The sequence below is a fragment of the Salvelinus namaycush genome, chromosome 22, assembly GCF_016432855.1.
Source record: "Salvelinus namaycush isolate Seneca chromosome 22, SaNama_1.0, whole genome shotgun sequence".
In the NCBI taxonomy this organism is placed as follows: Eukaryota; Metazoa; Chordata; class Actinopteri; order Salmoniformes; family Salmonidae; genus Salvelinus; species Salvelinus namaycush.
In genome coordinates this window covers 15,891,485-15,906,027 of record NC_052328.1, presented here as the reverse complement: position 1 = coordinate 15,906,027, position 14,543 = coordinate 15,891,485, and the positions used below count along the sequence as shown (strand labels likewise).

Genomic DNA, 14,543 nt, shown 5'->3' with positions numbered 1-14,543 from the left:
TAAAACATGTAATCTACAATAAACATTACCATTGTCATATTTTTTTAGTTAACTCAATAATTATCATTATTAGATGGAAAGAGTTAATGATCATTTTCTTCATTATGCCAACTTTTGTTTAGTTTTCTGATAATCTCTCTGAAATTCTGTAAATGTAGTCTCTTTTAGTTCTATATTTAGTGGCATGTTAAGGAATAGGTTTGATATGAATCACTGGGGGTCTCTTCCTTACTTCTGGTTTACTTCTTGGGAGTCAAAGGTCATTGTTGATATTCAGTACATGTTCTAGTCACATCGTCAATGGCACAGTAACTCCTTTTATATGGAAATTATGAGGGATATTATGTATATGCTAATCAATGTTGGTACAAGACATGAAATTTGCAAATCATCATAGACACTTAAATCTTAAAGGTCAGGACTTAATTATTTGACAGTGATAATCAACTGCACCTATAAAAGGAGTAACTGTTTCTCACATCATCACAACACAATCACCCTTCATCAACAACTGGATGTGTTTTTGAGTCACGAATCACTGCTTCACTCACTCACCCCTTACCCTCTCCCCCCTCCACACCTCCTCCTCCCCTTCTCCCACCACCTACCTTCCATCTCTGCTCTCTAAATGTTTACACACTGTCCAGGGGGCTCATGGTTTAGACGGCAGGCCTGGTCCAGTGGTGAGTGGCGCAAGTCCTGTACCCACCCAACACACATTCCTCCCCTACCCCACCTCCCCTCCTCTATTCTGCTCCCCCCATGGCTTACTTGCATGTCTGTCTGCGCTGGTGTCTTGTCTGTCTGTCTGTCTGTCTGTCTGTCTGTCTGTCTGTCTGTCTGTCTGTCTGTCTGTCTGTCTGTCTGTCTGTCTGTCTGTCTGTCTGTCTGTCTGTCTGCTTGCCTTTCCTACATGCTTGTCCTGTCTGCCCTGTCTTGTAGTCTGTCTGGTTGTCTGCAGAGAGAACAGTTCTGTTTTTAGGCATTTTTTGAGGATTGCTCTGGCATAGGGACGATGTTCACATGACTGTGTCCCATGTCTGTCTGGCATTGGAACGTGTCATGGTCCTAAAATGGGCCCTTTGATGTTTCTCCTCTCAGTGCGTATATGCTTTGAAGTAGTAAATGGCAAGAATTAGTCCCACTTGTTCATTACAGCCTGAATCCTAACTTGAGATTTGCATGGGTAACGTCAATGGAAGATCTATAAGGACATTTGAGTTACGCAATCAGATCTCAAGATTCAGCCTACTTGCATAAAGTCATGACAAACTGAGTGTCCGAGTCCATGCCATTGCAAATCTTCAAAACATACCATTGTAATTCTCCTATGATCATATGCAAGCAGTGAAAAGCTTTGAACTGGCGTTGTGATGTCATACCAGGAGAGCATGCTGGGATGCTCATGCTGCATGTTGATATGTATACAGGACAGTATGGCTCTGTCATGCAATATGCTGTACTATCTGTACATGCTGTACTATCTGCCTGAGATGCAAGGTCCTCCTGTCGTGATCCTGACTTCTCCAGGGAGAGAGAGCTACAGCTGACCTCTTTTACTAATCATTCATATTTTTCTCCTTTTTTGTTACTGTTCATTCTTTAGCTCAACAAGCTTGGTGTAACATGCACAGTGGGGTAACCTAGAGAACACCACTACCTAATCAATCAATAGGCTATTATTTAATCATGATTAACATAAACCGAATTGGGTAACTCCTCTTTTGGCACGTAAGGGCTCCAGAAAGCTTGTTGATCTATTGACGGAAATGCAATAATCTCTTTCCTTTGGATATCCTCCCATTGTAATGTCTGCATTCACTGATTGTCGTCTTGTCCTTAAACTTAAAGGGCCTGATAGGACCAGTTGGTGTGGCAGGGCCAGCAGGACTGAAGGGAGATAGAGTGAGTACTTACAACACACACACTAAAGTAGCACACACACACACACCACATAAGGGCTATCTGTCAAAACAGAGCTTGTTTATCTATTTGAGATGAATGATTTATATTGTTATTTTTTTGGATCAATTCAGGGTTACAAGGGAGATTCAGGAGTCCCAGGACCAATTGGGCCTCACGGCATCCCTGTAAGTAGTTTGTCAATTACCTAAGTATCAAGAACATCAAATAAATACAGTATTGCATTTACAATCAACATTGAATGAGCAATAGCATCATTAGCACCTTAAATCATCTCTTAATTAAGTCTGAGGGAATAGATAGATCAAATTGATTGACAGCACAAAGCTATTACCAAATCAGTGGCTTTGTGGTTAGCATGTCCGCCCTGAGATTGGAGGGTTGGGAGTCCGATCCCTGGGCGAGTCACACCAAATACTGTAAAAATGGGATCCGATGTGTCACTAAGGAGATAGATTGGGGTTAAGGCCCTGTGATAGCGTTCTGTCCGGGGGGTGTACTTGTACATCAAGCTTCCTCACACGAGAGATAGGCTCCTGCAAGGCTACTTACTTCACTTACAAAGCTATTACTCAAGGCAATGTCTCTCAATGCTTGCACAGGAAATCATATTGTGTTTAATTTCCTCTTCTCAGGGTTTAGTAGGACCACAAGGATTCAAAGGGAACCGGGTAAGATAACAGCTGATAATTATGTGCTTGTAATGCTCTCTTGGAGTACAATGTGCTTCTAACCAGAGGACAATAACATGTTCTCTGCTAATTAAGTACATTTAGTACTTCTGATAAACTATGGGATTTAAAATGGCTTCTGATCCTCCATGCTCCTACTTCCCTCAACACTAGATATACTCCCAACCAAAATGAGCGAAGGTATTCTTCATTGAAAAGTACTAATCAAAAAGACTATTGTCATTTTTCATTTGTCTTTTTGGTAATAATTCATCATCAATCAATCATTTGCAAGCCCATTGGGATGTCAAGTTTGTTATTCTTAAAAGCATGGTGGGCCTGTATTAGGTAATATGAGCAGGACCATGGTGGATTCAAAGGCTCTCTTAAGTAGGCGAATCTGAATCAAAATGTTATTTAAATATCAATAACCTCATCTTCTGACAAATGTGTCCAAAATTGCCAATGATGAGTGACCTTCAATTGTGTTTTTAGTGATGTTTGAAAAAATTATATTCATATGTCCTTTGCCTTTCTGAGGTGAATGTATTTGTTTTGCAGTGGCCTTTTTACCTCGGAGTTCAATTCATCTTGTTAAAATATGCAAATATTACTGAGGTAGTATAAATTGAGACAGGGGATCAAAAGAGATTGAAGATGTTTGTACCTGATAATGAGAGGACTGGAACATGTGAATGGACACATCAAAGACCTTAGAAAATGACATGCTATTTACTTTGAAGACAAGTCAAAAGGGTGTTCTCTTTTACATTGTCCGACCTAAGTTTACCTTGTACTGTCGTATCTGAACATGTTGTTCTTAAAGTAATCACATAATGCCACACTCCCATTTTGTAAAATAGCCACTGCAACAACAAAAAATCTACCAATGTATTAGAGATTATTTGGTTCATATACCCATGTCCCCCCTTCCCCTTGGAGAATGTTTCCTTCCTTCCTATTAACATCTGACTTAATATTCTGACTCCCACCTTAAAAGTCACAACATGTCATTGACCCTCTCAGCACTTCCAACTGGGTTCATGTCAGCAGGAAATATCTTACATTGACAGTTATGGCTACTTCCTATCTGTGGATCAAATGTATTTGGTGCTCAAATGGGGTGTAAAGAAGGGGAAAGAGATTGATATTATGAGGTATTTTGCTACACCAGTTGGAGGTGCTGTGGCCGGTTGTGGGATCGTGGTGCTGTTTTTACTCTTGTCCTGTCTTCCTTTGTTTCCACAGGTCTTCCTATCCCCTTTTCCTCCCCTCCACCCTGCTCTGTTTCCCGTGGCTCTTTTTGCCGGGTCGTGTTGCCCTCTCTCTCCCTCCCACACACCCTGGCAACCTGCTCCTCCTGCATTCTAATGTCGTAGTCCCGGGTTAATCTTCTTCCTACTCCTCCTCCTCTTACCACTTACCTTCCCTGCAAGCCTGCCTGTCATTTCCTTTCACTTGGCTGTCAAGTAATGTTCTCACAACGTTGCCACAACGTTAGCCAAGGTTGATGGTTTTCAGGCAACGTTGAGGCAATGTTGTGAGAGCATTATATGTTAGCCAGGATTTATTATCCTTCCAATTCCAATTCCTTCTTGATAAACTCGTCTAGCCCCTAATCCAACCCCTTAAAAGGCCTTGATCTTGGTGAGCGGATGTTTGAATAATAATGTGGTCAGGTTTTATACATATATCCACATATATCTATAATATTTTACAAGGTTCGCTTTGGTTGGAAATATGATACAATAAGTACTAGCCTCTGAATTTATTGCCTCTCATGGAGGCACGATCCAAAAGATCAACCTAATATAGGCTGTAGGTGCATAATGTAACAATTCCATGTGTAAATACTGTAGCCCTTCACGTCCATTATATAACTGCAACTTCAGCAGTAAAGGAATGCCATTTCTTGAGAGAAAAAGATTTGCTTTTGAAGATACTGTAAGTGGCTTGTTTACTTGTAGCCAGCTAGTAGCCAGTCCAGCCACCTTTAGTGTACACAAACAACAGCATACTTTTGCATGTATGGCTCATGAATGTTATGTTGTGTTAGGTAGGGCTAGTGATACCCTTGTAATATCCTGTAGTAGTTGATGAATCAAAATAAGATTTTGTTCTTAACTGACTTGCCTAGTTAAATAAAGGTAAAATAAATATTTTTTTATTTTATTAATCAATGAAGTGTTTCTATCCCTGCAACAAGTCTGTGAAGGTGATCTCAGGCACTAAAGGAACCCGCTCACCAATAGCATTGGCCTGTATCCCTACTCCCTAACTTCCTCCACTTACTTTCCCCACCACTACATTCTTAAACTTCAGTACTCTTCTTCGTAAACCCAAAAAAGCACATCATCCTTACTTTTATGGTCTTCAATTATCTGTAAAATGTCTAAATTCCTTATGTAAGAATACAAACTTCAAAAAGCAAACATATTTGCTTACTGTGTGGGCGAGCCAGCCAGGAGGAACTAAAGCCTGTCTCTTGTAATGCACTGTTGTTTGCAGGGAGAGAGAGGCAAGAAAGGCAACAGGGGAACTAAAGGGGATAAGGGGGACCAAGGAGCACCCGGATTAGATGCCCCCTGTCCATTGGTATGTCCTGCGTTCAATGTGCAAGCCAGGTGGCAAAAAGAAGGAGCGACCCTCAGAATACCACATAAACTGCACTGACAATCAGGAGTCTCTGTGTTCTGATCCTGACTTCCTTTTGCCTCTTAACTGACTCTAATAGACCCTAAAGTGGTTTTGGTCCAAGCGTCTACTACAGTATTAGTCCAGAGATACAAACTGCAGTCGTGATAATGATTTGGTATTCATTGAATGACTGGATGATAATTGGTTAAGAATGAATAATCACCCCAGGACCAGCGACCATGAACCATCTGAGGGGGTTTTCTATTCAAGGGTGAGACTAACAGAAACATGGCCCACTTTCTCCAGTGAGTCTGTTCCTGTCAGTCCCAGGCCGCCTGCATGTTTAGGTGTGTCTGTAGCTACAGCCTTCGGTCTGCGAACGGAGCGGCAGCAGGTCCTCTCATCGGCCAGCAGGGTATAATGCTGCTAAAGGAGGGGCAATGTGCAGATGTTTACAAGGTTGATTTCACAAACAGGGTTTCCGAGGCTTTAAAGGAGAAAAGGGTGAACCGGGCCTACCTGGCCTGGACGGGCTGGATGCCCCTTGTCCTGTGGTATGCTTCCTCTCTCCCTTCCCTATCCAGCATGCCTTGGCTTTTCTAACCACCCCTTAACAATTCCATACATTTTCTTATTCACTTTACTTTAGGCATAAGTAAGAGCTAATATAATAGGACTACCTGAGCATTACATTGAACTAACACAATAGTACCGTTTGTTATGTAAAAATATTTGTTATGTAAAAATACGGCGATATAGAGGCCGACGTGTGGGCAACCTAATGAAACTACGACGGCGAGTAAATAAACCTCTGTTCTATTGGCGAATGTACAATCACTGGACAAACTGGACAAACTGGACATGCTCCATTCGAGACTATCCTATCAACAAGACCTGAAGAACTGTAATATCCTATGTTCCTCTGAAATTTGGCTGAACAAGGACATGGATAATACACATCTAGCTGGTTTTTCTATGCATCGGCAGGACAGAACAGCTGTTGCTTTGTTTACGACAGCTGAAGCTCGATCTCTAATATTAAGGAAATCTCGAGATTCTGCTCGCATGAATTAGAATACCTCATGATAAACCTTAGACTTTATTATTCACCAAGATATTTTTAATCTACATTTTCCATAGCTGTCTATTTACCACCAGAAACCGATGCTGGCACTAAGACCGCACTCAACGAGCTGTATGGTGCCTTAAGCAAACAATAAAATGCTCATCCAGAGGTGGCGCTCCTAGTGGCTGTGATTTTAATGCAGGACTACTGAAATCTGTCGTACCTAATTTCTACCAGCAAGTCACCTTTGCAACTACAGGGTGAAAAAACTCTATGTCACCTTTACTCCACACACTTAGATGCACACAAAGCCATCCCTCGCCCCCCATTTGGCAAATCTGATCATAACTCTATCCTCCTTCGTGCTTACAAGCAAAAACTCAAACAGGAAGTACCAGTGATACGCTGAATACGGAAGTGGTCAGATGAAGGGGATGCTAAGCTACAAGACTGTTTCTCTAGCATAGACTGGAATATGTTCCGGGATTCATTCATATGCATTCAGGAGTTTACAACATCAGTCACAGGCTTCATTAATAAGTGCATCGACAACATCGTCCCCACAGTGACCATATGTATATATCCCAACCAGAAGCCATGGATTACAGGCAACATCCGTACTGAGCTAAAGGTTAGAGCTGCCGCTTTCAAGGTGCGGGACACTAACCCGGACGCTTATAAGAAATCCCACTACGCCCTCCGACGAACCATCAAACGGGCATAGCATCAATACAGGACTAAGATCAATCCTACTACATAGGCTCTGGCGCTCGTTCGAATGTGACAAGGCTTGCAAACTATCACGGATTACAAAGGGAAATCTAGCCGTGAGCTGCCCAGTGATGCCAACCTACAATACGAGCTAGACGGACCAGCTGGCAAGTGTCTTCACTGACATTTTCCCTTCTTCCTTACTCAGTCTGTAATGCCTTCATGTTTCAAGCAGACCACCATAGTCCCTGTGCCCAAGAACGCCAAGTTAACCTGTCTAAATGACTATCGCCCCATAGCACTCTTATCTATAGCCATGAACTGATTTGAAAGGCTGGTCATGGCTCACATCAACACCCAGACACCTTGGACCCACTCCAATTCACGTACTGCCCCAACAGATCAACAGATGACACAATCTCTATTGCACTCCACACTGCCCTTTCCCACTTGCACAAATGAAAAACACCTACGTGAGAATGCTGTTCATTGACTACAGCTCAGTGTTCAACACCATAGTGCCCTCAAAGCTCATCACCACGGTAAGGACCCTGGGACTGAACACCTCCATCTGCAACCGGATCCTGGACTTCCTGACAAGACACCCCCAAGTGGTGAGGGTAGGCAACAACACATCCGCCAAGCTGACCCTTAACACGGGGGCCCCTCAGGGGTGCGTGCTTAGTCCCCTCCTGTACTCTCTGTTCACTCACGACTGCGTGGCGCGCACTACTCCAACACCATCATTAAGTTTTCCGATGACGGTGGTAGGCCTGATCACCAACGACGATGAGACAGCCTATAGCTGGGGTGGGCAATTCCAGTCCTCAGGGCCCTGATTGGTGTCACAGTTTTGCCCTAGCCCCAGCTAACACACCTGACTCCAATAATAACCCAATTATGATCTTCAGTTTAGAATGCAATTCGATTCATCTGCTGTGTTTGCTAGGGATGGAGAAAAAGTGTGACACCAATCAGGCCCCCGAGGATTGGAGTTGCCCACCCCTGGCCTATAGGGACGACGTCAGAGAGTGTGGTGGAAACGGAGAGCTGAGCACGCCCCATTCACATCGACAGGGCTGTAATAGAGTGGGTTGAGAGCTTCAAGTTCCTCGTTGTCCACATCACTAAGGATCTATTATGGTCCAAAAACACTGACATAGTCGTAAAGAGGGCACGACAATGTTTCTTCCCCCTTAGGACTCTGAAAAGAGTTGGCATGGGTCCTCAGATCGTCAAAAAGTTATACCGCTGCACCATTGAGAGCTTCTTGACTGGCTGCATCACCGCTTGGTATGGCAACTGCTTGGCATCCGACCGCAAGGCGCTACAGAAGGTAGTGCATACGGCCCAGTACATCACTGGGGCTGTGCTGCCTGACATCCAGGACCTCTATACCAGGCGTTGTTAGAGGAAGGCCCTAAAAATTGTCAAAGACTCCCGCCACGCCATAGACTGTTTTCTCTCCTACTGCACGGCAAGCGGTACCGATGCACCAAGTCTGGAACCAACCCTGGTAGAACCCTGAACAGCTTCTACCCCCAAGACATAAGACTGCTAAATAGTCAGTTAAATAGTTAACCAAATAGCTACCCGGGCTATCTGCATTGACCCTTTTTGCACTAACTTTTTAGATTTTTCACATACTCAAACAAAGCCAGCCACGTAGCGGAGACTATTGCCATGCTCCCGGTCAACCTAAACACCTTCTTCGTTGCTTCGAGGAAAACCCAGTACCGCCACCGACTGTGAGCTGTCTTCTCCGTGGCCGACGTTATAGCAAGACATTTAAGCATGTTAACCCTCGCAAGGCTGCCTGCCCAGACGGCATCCCAAGTCGTATCCTCAGAGTATGTTCAGACCAGCTGGCTGGAGGGTTTATGGACATATTAAATCTCTACCTATCCCAGTCTGTTGTCCCCACTTGCTTCAAGATGTTCACCATTGTTCCTGTACCAAAGAAAACGAAGGTAACTGAACTAAATGTCTATCGCCCCGTAGCACTCACTTCTGTCATCATGAAATGCTTTGAGAGGATAGTTAAGGATCATATAACCTTACCCACCACCCTAGACCCATTCAGTCATCAAGTTTGCAGACGACACTATAGTGTACTTCAGGAGACAACTGAGAGAGCACATCCCCATCCACATTGACGGGGAGAGGGTGAAAAGCTTCAAGTTCCTCGGCGGGCACTATCACTGACAATCTGAAATGGTCCATCCACAGACAGTGTGGGGAAGAAGGTGCACCAGCGCCTCTTCGACAACAGGAGGCTGAAGTAATTTGTCTTGGCACCTAAGACCCTCACAAACTTCTACAGATGTTTGTGAGAGCATCCTGTTGGGCTGTATCACCGCCTGATACAGCAATTGCACTGTCCACAACCGCAGGGCTCTCCAGAAGGTGGTGCAGTCAGCCCAACGCATCACCGGGGGCACACTGCCTGCCCTCCACGACATCTACAGCACCCTGTGTCACAGGAAGGCCAAGAAGATAATCAAGAACCTCAGACACCCTAGCCACGGCCTGTTAACCACGCTACCATCTAGAAGGCGGAAACAGTGCACGTGCATCAAAATTGGATCCAAGAGACTGAAAAACAGTTTCTATCTTCAAGCCATCAGACTGTTAAATAGTCACCACTAGCCGGCCTCCGCCCAGTTCCCTGCCCTAAACTTAGTCACTGTTACTAGCCGGCTACCACCCGGTACTCAACCCTACACCTTAGAGACTGCTGCCCTATGTACATAGTGATTGAACACTGGTAACTTTAATAATGTTTACATACTGTTTTATCCACTTCATATGTATATACTGTATTCTAGTCAAGGCTCATCCTTTATAACTACTGCTGTACACACCTTTTATATTCATATACTGTCCATACTGTCTATACACAGCATCATATACTGTACATATTTATATTCCGGACTCTGACATTGCTCGTTCTGATATTTCTTAATTCCTTTCTTTTAACGTGTAGGATTTGTGTGTATTGTTTTGTATTGTTAGGTATTAGTGCACTGTTGGAGCTAGAAACATAAGCATTTCACTGCACCTGCAATAACATCTGCAAAATATGTGTACACGACCAATAAAACTAAATGTCATTTGATTATGATTTGCTGCTACTAATACTGTTTACTATCTGCCACTTTATTCGTAGTTATATGTACATATCTACCTCAATTACCTCATACCACTCACTGCACATCGACTCGGTACAGGTATACTGTATATAATTACGTGTTTTACTTTCCTTTATTTCTCTATTTTCTTTCTCTCTGCATTGTTGGGAAGGGCGCCGTAATTAAGCATTTCGCTGTTAGTCCACACCTGTTGTTTACGAAGCATGTGACAAATATTTGATTTGATTTGAGAAGCGCAGTGCCTTTATTTACAGAGTAGGCATGCACACACTTGAAGCTGTTGATCAAGCTATTCACTACGAATGTACTACTGTTTAGATAAACTAAACTAATAAACTAACTAACAATTTATTTGCTGAGAATTGTATTTTTTCTTGCACCTACAGTAATTAGTGGTGTGCGACAGAATCTATTTTCTTGATCATAATAACCCAGGACCCATTAAGTGACTTTACATTTTTTTTTTTTTCAAAGACTCTTGAAAGTTAATAGCCTTACTTTTCTTATTTGTATCCCTGTCTCCTCTACTACCACTCGCATGGCACCTTTTCCCCCCACCTTATCCTTTACCATTTTGGACAACAGAACTATATTGAGAAAGATTCTCTTGGGGAGAAAAACAGGGCCTCCTCAATGATTTCAGTTTAACCCTGTTTTGTTTATGTATTGAAAAAAGAGGTTGAAGGTTTGATTCATTCATAGAAGATGCCAGATGAAAGAAAATAACAGCCCGGTGGCTGTGTTTAAACCCTATTTCTAAAAGTTTGAATGAATTCAGACAATGGAGTCATATTTGTACAAATACACATCTACTACTGTACCACTAGTTGTTTGGCTGGTTGTTGATGCTTTTTAACACAATATGCATAGTACATTGCATAAATATTATACACACACATTTATTCAACAGTAAATTGCATTGTGTTTTGTGTACATGTTTGCGTGTTTGCATGGTTATACTGTACAGAAAGTCACATTCTACAGTTTTAGCAGTTTGAGTAACACTTTATATTAAGTTAGTCTGTGTCAGAACAACTTAAACGGATAGTTCACACAAATTACCAAATGACACATTGGTTTCCTTAACCTGTAAGCTGTCTATGGAGAAGGTATGACAGCAATCCATGCGTTGGTTTAGTTTCCCTGGCACTTCCCACATGCTAACGTTTTAGCATTTGTGGCACAAATCTCATTCAAGTCATGGGACCAATATTATCATTTTCCACGCATCTTATCCAAATCCTCCGAAAGTATCTAAAATGGATTGTGAAACTCAACAAAGTCACTTGTAGATTTTGAATATGATGTGTGAAAAATGTTAACATCGGTCCCATGACTTAAGGGAGATTTGTGAGGGAAACTAAACCAAAGCATGGATTGCTGTCATACTTTGTCTATAAAATGTAATTTTGTAATTTGGGTGAACTATCCCTTTCATGTAAAGCGTTACCTCAGAGTGATTATAACTCACTCCCTCTCTTTCTTTCCTTAGGGGGATGATGGCTTACCAGTATCAGGGTGTTGGAATAAAGTAAGTGAAAGAGTTGATATCCTGCTGTGAATGTACACTATCTGCATCTTGGGCTGATTAAGTGCTTGGTAGCTCTGCCTTTTTAATTATCCCCGTGCCAGTATAATCAACAACATCATCTGTCATTACTTCATTAATACTGTAGAAAAGTGCTTAGTTGTATTCATGTTCATTGTATCCTCAATGAACATTGCATGAACTAATGTGTGTTTTTTTTGCCTTCTCTTTGCAGTAACGATAACTTCGGGGTGGCATGTGTGATTGTACATAGAATATTTATTTTTGTACTTTTTATGTGCTCTCTTATACTGATGAGAAAAAAAAGAAAATCATAAAAATATGCCAGGTTCTTTGTACAGAGTGTTTATTTGTATTATTTGTTATAATGTTTATGTATTGGATTTAATAGCTATGCATTATGTCAACATGTTTGGATAAGGAAGAAATTATAATGTGGCTACATATGCATGATATTTGTGCATAATGTGAACAGATATTGCCTATTAACTTATTGTATCCTGTTGTTTTGTTTTGTTGTGACCATGCTGCACTGAGTTGTGGGGCTGGAAAGATGAAGTGTTGGCTTTTTAAAATATCTTAGTTGAACCCTCTTTGTAGAGATCAAAATGATGAAAACCTACAGCCCCGCAAATGTTCCTGTCTAAATATGTACACAAGTCACGTCATGGTGACAGAGAGCACTGTATTTAATCTGCACTGTACAGTATAGCCATTTGAATCACGAGTGCACAGATGCCCATGGTTCTCAACACATCCTCTTTTAACCGTTTAGGGTTCTGATATCATAAACCCATAACGTATCCTGAATATCCAGCATGCCACACAAGCACATTTTGACGTTGTCTCTAAAAGGGAAACATGTTATCTCATGAAGGGGTTTCAACTGAGATGGCCTGACCATTTGAAGCTTTAGTTGTTTCCCCCTAGGCAAAACAGCAATTTTGAAACAGAGAACAAATACTTAGCATTTGCTGCTCTTTCACTGGCTGAGTAGTTTCACAGCCAGAATGACCAACCATTCTAAGCTACAGTATAGCTTCACGTATAACCTGGCCTCAGTTTCTCCAAGTCATCTGTAAATATATATTTTTTTAACCAACTCTAAGGGGCCACCTCATCCTGCTTTTTGACTATCAGGCTCTATTTAACTGTAGTTGTTTGCCTTTTTTGTTAGAACTTTATCAAGTTGATACAAACCCATGTAACAAGCTTTCTCTTGGATGACTGAAATATTGCTGCTGACCCTTAAGGCATCCTGCTGCAACAGCCACATTGCCTCTACCCCCAGTGTAACGCATCCATTTATTTATTTGAAGAAAGCTATTAATGGACAATGAAGATCTTGTTAAGAAATACCAGACTAGTTATTTGCAGCTGTACTTTAAGAGGGAGTGACCTACGTCGCCCTTGCTAACTGTGTTTATGAATCAGTATTGAAGAGATGGATGAAGGGGACTGGAGTAGAGTTGGTCCATTGCCACTGCTCATTGTAAAAAAAAAAGAAGCTCTGTTTGTGTTCTGATCTGGCTGGAAATGTATAGCTAGATTAAGAGATCACCACCTTTAATAAAGTCTTCATCGGGTTCTTATACCTCATGCTAACGTGTGCCATGTTCCCCTGCCTTACTCTTCTTGTTATAGGTTCAACCCAAAGTTCATGAGAAATCATTGAGAATCTGTTCAAATTGACATTTAAATGTTTGTTGACCTTATATGTTCAAAATGACAATCAGAAATAAACCTTTTTTTTTTTATCGTACATACAGTACAGTTGTGTGCTTTAAAAATAACATATACCTTTTTTATGGCATCACTTTGCATTGAAGACCATGCAGAGTTTGGGATCTGGGGATGCATTTTATGAGTGTTGTATCATGCTAATGTTTAATTTCACATGAATTGTGTTAAGTGTGCATTGAAGTCTGTTATTTCCATTGCTCTGCTATGGTTTGTAGTGACCTGAATGTGTGTGTGTGCCAAAAAGCATGAATTGTGCTGTTTGAGGTGAGTTCTTTGAACTGGCATATACAATAAATTACACAGGAATGGTAAAAAGCATATACTATAGATTGCTAGTATGGAAAGAGTTATCCCTTGACACAAACCTCTTTTTCTTTGAAAGGGTCAAAATCCTTTCCAACTGGCCAAGTAGTAGAGGTTCAAGAGATCTGCTCAACAACGTTTTGCTCAAAGCTGCAGAATGGAAACTTGAAGGCATTTGGAGATATCGTTGAGTTTTGACCCCACCTGGGGTTGTCATTTTACTCACAGATTTTCCAGCCGGCTGAACACAGAGCCAGTAACATTGGGGGGCTCCAGTCGCAGCAGTGAGCAGACTGACTTCAATAAGGATTTCAACATTTCAACAAAAGGATTTCAGTTTCCTTTGCAGTTCTTTGCTGAAGGCTCCTCGGGTTGGACAAGCCATCAAAGCCACAAAGCGATAGAGACGCATTTCTTTGAGATATATGCTTTTCTTTGAGATATATATCTTTATTCACTATGTGAAAGTGAGACGTTCACTTTTATAGTGTACAATTTCCTGTGTTTTATTTGACACCAACAACTGTGATTCAAGAATTCAGAGCAGCTCGCAGAACAGACAGATGTAATCTCGCCGTGTTCATGTGTTTCCAAGACAAACCAAAAAACAAAGGGAAATGCTTTTGATGATTCCTGATATCAAACTCACTGCCTTCTCTAATATCCTGGGTGTTGCAGGCACATAACATACTGTTTATGTAGCTATGTGGCCTGACCTGTGCCCAAGGAAGAACTTTATTACCAGCATTTTGTTGGTATACATTTATACATGTCTAATAGACGTATAT

At 41.7% G+C, this 14,543-nt stretch overlaps 1 protein-coding gene across 14 annotated transcripts in view; it reads left to right on the top strand.

Annotated features, from left to right (window-relative positions):
* Nucleotides 1–13,471, top strand: part of col13a1 (collagen, type XIII, alpha 1) — a 104,870-nt gene extending 91,399 nt beyond the window's left edge. For 12 of the 14 annotated variants that reach the window (XM_038960481.1, XM_038960474.1, XM_038960480.1 and 9 more), the window contains 7 exons: nucleotides 648–683; nucleotides 1,852–1,905; nucleotides 2,037–2,090; nucleotides 2,559–2,594; nucleotides 5,103–5,189; nucleotides 11,653–11,691; nucleotides 11,924–13,471. In XM_038960481.1, the coding sequence (XP_038816409.1) occupies nucleotides 648–683; nucleotides 1,852–1,905; nucleotides 2,037–2,090; nucleotides 2,559–2,594; nucleotides 5,103–5,189; nucleotides 11,653–11,691; nucleotides 11,924–11,926 (309 nt within the window). In that variant the 3' untranslated portion in view covers nucleotides 11,927–13,471. The remainder of the gene's footprint in view (nucleotides 1–647; nucleotides 684–1,851; nucleotides 1,906–2,036; nucleotides 2,091–2,558; nucleotides 2,595–5,102; nucleotides 5,190–11,652; nucleotides 11,692–11,923) is intronic. The other 2 variants (XM_038960483.1, XM_038960477.1) reach the window with 1 other exon arrangement.
* Nucleotides 13,472–14,543: the final 1,072 nt, after the last annotated feature.